Consider the following 6,267-nt stretch of genomic DNA (forward strand, 5'->3'; position numbering starts at 1 on the left):
GAATACTGTCTACAGTCTGGGATTCGTTGATTGACTGTAGGGTTTAACGCGCCGACACAATGCAGGCTATGAGGTGCACCGTAGTGGAGGGCTTCAGATTAATTTGGCCACCTGGGGACCTTTGACGTGCACCGAAATCTCGTATATACAGGCGTTTGGGTTTCCGCTTCCATCAGAAAAGCGGCTGCCGCGGCCGGGAATCGAACCTGCGTCCTCATGCTGAGCAGCACAATGCCTTAGCCGCTGAGCCACCACGACGGGTAGACTGGGATTGGTAATGTTTGCGGAAGACCAAGGTGACAGTGGACTAGGAATTAAATGGAAAGAGCCAGACTACAACAGTCAAAGCAGAACAGTGACTCCAGGGAAGGAAAGATTAAATATATGCACTGAAAGCAATGCATATAGTCCTTTTCACTAGTTTTTGAGCTTGATTACCAGCTGCAAAGGCTGCATTTTTGATGTAGACAAAATATAAAAACGCCTGTTTGTGCAGATTTCTGCACATGTAAAAGGACTCAGGCGACCTAAACTAACGCGTCGCCCCCGTTAATGGCACGACTCATAGTGCCAATACCACATTGGAAACTTGGGCCGAAACAGAAGAGGTGAGATCTTTTTTTTATTTTGAAGGTGATGACAACAATGTGTATTGTATGTACAGCTTTAAGGTGAGTCGCTGGGAACGCAGCCTCTACTCTTGGTTTAGGAGTCTGGCATGTCGCCTCCAGGAACCATCTGTAAAAAAGAAAGGGGGGAGGGGGAGGCTTAATTACGTCAGATGTATTAAACTACACCGGTGGCGGAAGAAAATCAGTATTTGCCAATGGCAGGTCTCACCATGGTAATGTTGTTGCCATTCAAGAGAATCTGGTCAAGCTTCGTGATCCGCCTGCCTTCAGGTGTGCTCTCGCTGCACACACACACACAAAAAGAGAAGCCACTGTTAGTACACAGCACATTTGTCCCCCAAAATGTCACGATGTTTCAACACCAACGCGTTTACTTACTACTCTGTGACGTCTTCCAGCACCATATCTAGAGATTTGCAGTAAAGGGAGACTTCGGAACGCCCGCACTAAGGTTGGAGTGCAAAATACACTGTACAGGAGCGATTGTTTCTGACAGCAAACACATACCATGCACATACTCCGGACAGCAGAGCGTAAGACGCAATGAGACGACAAGACGGAAAGAACTACCAACCAACCACGGCAGCCTCGTGCCAGGAAATAAAGGATACTGACGAAGTCGTCAAAGCCACGGAGTGTTCCCACAATTTCCTTGTCGCTTTTCATGATTATGTGGATCTTAGATCCGATACATTTGTCAATCAGCTCTGAAATGAACAGGAGTTGCATATGAGGAGCAAGTCTTCGTGGCCTTGGCGCGAGCCGAGGCTGCCATATTACGACTGGAACATTCTGCGTTGTAGAGAAATCACTTTACCCAGAGGTAACAGACTGGACGGATTCACAGCCGACACAGACATTTCCAACTATGGTTCTGTTAACCGTTCACAGGAGCTGAGGTAACCGCGCAAAACGTTGTCCTATCGCTTTCAGTTGCGTGCTCGTCCTGGATTATTATGGCTGGATAGTGGATAGTGGCAGAACGGCTATGGCTTCGCCATTGGCTACCGTTTGTTTACGGTTTGCGTTTTAGCCAAGGAAAGCCAAGCTCCAGATTAAGCCCATAAGCCCTGGGCACACGTGCGTTGTGTTGTTTCCACGAGTGATCGTGTATTTTCCTGTTCTGCGCGAGTGCACGCAATGCGGCCCCTCACAAACGAAGAAACTCGGACGTTTTTCGATAAGCTGTCAAAATAGTATGTTCACACTTCTGTTTAGTTGTATATATTTCGCTAAACTGACTAAAATCGTCGCACGTTCGATTGCTCATGTGTCATAACCCAACTTGCCGCCGGCTCTCTTCTCTTCCTCAGCATATCCGAGAACATCAAGCTTCTTATTGACAGACCAGATGGAACCTACTGTTTCCGACTGCATAAAGACAGAGTGTATTACGTCAGGTAAGGAGGAAAAAACGAGTCGGGCGGTACTCGCCTACTGTCGCGCGTCTACATTGACGGTTTATGCACTTATGCAGCGAAAAAATTATGAAGCTGGCCAACAACGTAGCTCGAGAGAACCTAATCAGCATGGGAACGTGCTTTGGGAAGTTCACGAAGTCTGGCAAGTTTCACCTGCACATCACTGCCTTGGACTACCTCGCACCGTACGCTAAGGTGAGAACGTAACTCTGGGCACTTCCTTGCTTCATTCGTTGCTGAGATGTGTCTATTAAATACTGTTAGTTGCGTTTCGTGACCGAAAACCAAAACTTTTTGCAGCAAAAGGTATGGCTGAAACCAAGTGCGGAGCAGCAGTACCTGTATGGCCACCACGTCTTGAAGTCCGGGCTGGCGAGGATAACCGAAAACACAAATACGTACGACGGCGTTGTCGTCTACTCCATGAGTGACATTCCACTGGTACGGCTGGTGCTGTTTTTATGTAATTAAACTTCGTTAATGCGCGCTTGAAACCGTAGTTTCGCTTTTAACGTTGCCGCCTCTGGCCATGCCAACTTTTTGCATGTTTTCATCTGTTAGGCGGTTATTCTGGCAGCATTTATGCGACAATACACTCAGTGTGTTGACACTAAATTGAGTTTCCACAGAGCAAAACTACACTGATTATATACTGATTGCTTTTATAGCATAGTTCATTAAGTCACTTATCATGTTTCCTCTCAAAGAACAAAAAAAGTCTCGATTAATTGTGACAGTACAGTGTAGAAAGAAACCCGTTGTCACGTGTATCTGGTTTGATTTGCATCAGGTACTATGAGAGCAGGCACCTGCGAGGCCATGCAGTTCCAACATGTGAAGGCAACGAGTGGAAAGTTAATTTGTTTCCACTATTTTTTAATGTGCCATTAAGATACGCAGTCTTTACTAATTGTTTCCAGCTGAGACTGGATTTGAACTGCTGCATAGCAGAACTCCAGCTGGGACATAGCGAAACTTCTTGCGTCGTGTATGATCTTGGCTTCCGAAGAGCTGAACGATTGGATAGTCGCCAATGATTCACTGCAAGTGTGGCTGCAGAAATCAAAGTCACGGAGGCAGAAAATAACTGGTGATACTGTGCTAGAGCCTAGATTTCTCCTCTCAGTCCTGTTTGTAGAGAAGGGAGAAATCCGAGTACAGTGACTAGCATTGCTTAAAAAATCGGTTTTTGCAGCATCCGTGTTGCAGCACTCTGAATCAGCATCGCTCGGATGAGACATGCAACTTGGAGGTGCTGAAAGTAACCATTGGAGTGCACTCTAAACAGCTGCTAGACACCGTGCATTGGCCGTTTGTAAGCTCTGTATTAGATTTTGTGCCCTCTTGGCTTCATGAGACCAATCTTGTGAAAAAGCTCCCATGTGTGACCTGTGCATCCTGACAGCAGACATTCGACAAAATCTGCATACGTGTTTGATGTTAATGCAAGGAGGGACCTCTTAAAGTGACTCCAGAGGCACCACACATTGCGCAGTGGCGCTGACATTCTTTTTCTACAAAATTGGAAAGGACTTTAAAAGTGACAAAGAAGAAACGTCATTCAGAGTTTTGACCAGACGTAGGACGCAGATAAGGTATACTGGGCCAGTTGGCCCAGGATTTTTTAAGTGAAAACCAGTGGTAAAAGAAGACGCTGCACAAGGAGATGAGAAACACACGAATCACTAGTGGCTGTCCTCGTGTCTCTTCTCATCTTTGTGCGGCTTCTTTTACGACTGGTTTTCACTTCAAAATAGGAAACAGGGTTCAGCAGGTGTATCACGAGCAGGCGACGACTTGATGTCTTCAGCAGTGGGCGTAAACAATAGCCCCAGTTTCAGTTGCTGCATTATTATGCCTTTTAGCACAAAACCAACCCACTGACTGCCCGGTTTTGACTGCTTTTCAAAACATGTTGTGAGTTATGAAGGAAGCGGCTCAATTGTGAATCACCCACGATGTTTATTCTCTCTCTCTCTCGCTCACTCGTTGCAAATTACTCTGCAGTCCTAGCATTCCTCCAACCAGCCAGAAATGTAGTGGTGTACGAAAAGCTCAGCCTTTCAAGCAAAACAAGTTAGTAAGTTGTCTTTGTGTGAGCTTTACAGGGACTCTGCAACACCCTTTGAGCAGTGCAAGTCAACCTGTGCAACATTTAGATTTCACTGCCAGGAATACTTGAGCCAAATGTTAGACGTGCATGTGAAGCGGTGAGTGGTGGTCGGAAAAACCAACCGTGCTCTCTTCAGTTTTCCTCATGCACCCTTGGCATGGCCTAAATGACGTCAATTGCGGCCGTGGCTGTTCTATTGGATGTCGCTGGTCAACTTCGCACTTATTCATCACGGGCTTAACTTCGCCCGTGATGATCCACCATCATCGGTGCCGTGTACCAACCTCTTCTATGCCTGAACCTGTATGCACAGTTTTGGCGTTTCTTTTGTGCTTTGAGTGCGTGTGGAGTTTGAGTGATGAACTCAATACTCCCCTTTTGGCGAGGCGACTTGACAACAAACGTTTATTGCTTGAAAAACACCCTAGCTAGCAGCCTGAGCGTGCGCTTGCGAGCATGCAGCTATGCCTGCTTTTTCGTGGCACCAGACTGGAAATAGACTCCTCCCAGTTGCGCAGAAAAAAAAAGGAAACTCCCCGGCCTGTGATATGTCGAAGGCCACCAAAGAGAACGCTACGAGCCGCCCCTATCTCTGGGAGAGAGCGTGCCGCTTTCGTCGCGTTGTCCACGGTCGAGTTGAAAGGGAACAATTATGCGCGATTTCTTATCGCGCATAGTTTTGGTGATAGCGAACGGATTCTCATAATTCTTGTGGGAGGAGATTGCTGGGACAATAGACTTTACCCGAGAATACATTCCTAATAGTCGATAGCAAGTGCTGCAGGGTCCCTTTAAGGTGGGAGCTTGTCTGTGCAGGTAACTGTATCCTTACATCGCATGCTTTGACTGACACCCACATTGATGCTAGACATCTGGAGCTTACCTGTGATTGTGAATCTCAAATCAAATGCGCAAAACTGGTGAGTTCTACATCATGTTGGCATCTTTGACAGCAGCATTGCATTCCCACGCTGTGAACTTGACTTTGCTGCAGATCTAGCACCTACGTACCAGTGGCACATCTTTTAAAATGCCACCTCCCCCTCCCCCCCCCCCCCCCCCCCTTTTTTTATTTTCAGGGCTTTGGTGTTGCAGCAAAGTCCACAGAGGAGTGCAGGCGTGCAGACCCCATGACCATTGTTGTTTTCCACCAGGCTGACGTTGGAGAGTACATTCGGGCTGAAGACACACTCACATGATGAGCCAGATATAAAATGTCACGCTGTCATTGCTTTGGAAACCTCCTGGGTGTTTTGTTTCATTTCAGTCGTGACGAGTGAGTCTATTTAGACTATCTTATGTCACGCTACTTGGAAGTGTGAGCGGTGCTTGCAATATGTTGCGATTGTTGTTTTGAGGCATGGAGTATGAATGCAAAGTCCTGCGCCACTTTGCATACTTTACATCATCACTTGGTTCCTACCGTTTTTGGCGAGTCTTCAATTGAGGGATAAAACTAAGGCAAGGATGGCTTGTACGTTCTGGTAATCTGAAGGTAATAGTTGCAAATACAATAGTAGTACGAGTATGAATGAGGCAGGCTGCCTGGTAATGCTACCAGGCACTCCTAATAGTGCCTGGTAGCATATACTGTCGCAACTCCAACTCTATTCTCAAATGGGGCTTTATGTCGTTCACTAAGAAAGTACTGAACATTATGGAATGCTAATCAAGTTAGCATTGGTGTACGCAATATTTTGTTTCGAGGGTGAGGGGTGGGAGAGACAAAATAGGAGAGAAAGGGCATGAAAGGAGGAAAACGAGTCAAAAATATATTAAAAAGGATCATGAAGTCTGAACAAAAAAATCAAAGCTTATTGAAAAAAATTTTGAAAGGCCAAGAGCACACTTCAAATAATCTTCTGGCTATTTTGTTCATTTTCAGGGCATTGAAAAATGACATAGCCTTGATGAGAGCAGGCAACCAAGCTGCATAAGCTTAGTGCATAGTTTGCAAAAGATGGAATAATTACCAGTGGTCTTTATCTAATGACAGACAGAGATAGTGGCGTCAACCATCTTGTTGCATCTCCTGCCTGAAAGTCTCATCAATGGAAAACGTTACCCGGGAACCACACTTTGTGATCGGATATAGTCTCTG

The 6,267-nt window shown here is 46.1% G+C and overlaps 2 protein-coding genes across 2 annotated transcripts; one reads left to right on the forward strand and one right to left on the reverse strand.

Annotated features, from left to right (window-relative positions):
- Nucleotides 1–600: 600 nt before the first annotated feature.
- On the reverse strand, nucleotides 601–1,609 carry LOC144145684 (U6 snRNA-associated Sm-like protein LSm5). The gene is made up of 5 exons (XM_077677348.1): nucleotides 1,450–1,609; nucleotides 1,244–1,339; nucleotides 1,011–1,038; nucleotides 841–913; nucleotides 601–738 (listed from the first exon to the last, which is right to left on the reverse strand). Exons 1-5 carry the CDS (start codon nucleotides 1,490–1,492, stop codon nucleotides 706–708), a joined length of 273 nt encoding a protein of 90 aa, XP_077533474.1. The 5' UTR covers nucleotides 1,493–1,609; the 3' UTR covers nucleotides 601–705.
- A 59-nt stretch (nucleotides 1,610–1,668) lies between these two features.
- On the forward strand, nucleotides 1,669–5,410 carry LOC144145683 (60S ribosome subunit biogenesis protein NIP7 homolog). The gene is made up of 5 exons (XM_077677347.1): nucleotides 1,669–1,828; nucleotides 1,946–2,032; nucleotides 2,110–2,248; nucleotides 2,354–2,494; nucleotides 5,246–5,410. The coding sequence occupies exons 1-5, from the start codon at nucleotides 1,773–1,775 to the stop codon at nucleotides 5,363–5,365; spliced, it is 543 nt and encodes a 180-aa protein (XP_077533473.1). The 5' UTR covers nucleotides 1,669–1,772; the 3' UTR covers nucleotides 5,366–5,410.
- The last annotated feature ends 857 nt before the right edge of the window (nucleotides 5,411–6,267 follow it).

Source organism: Haemaphysalis longicornis, unplaced genomic scaffold (assembly GCF_048455015.1).
Source record: "Haemaphysalis longicornis isolate Haplotype H1 unplaced genomic scaffold, Haemaphysalis longicornis Haplotype H1 scaffold_7, whole genome shotgun sequence".
NCBI classification, from domain to species: domain Eukaryota; kingdom Metazoa; phylum Arthropoda; class Arachnida; order Ixodida; family Ixodidae; genus Haemaphysalis; species Haemaphysalis longicornis.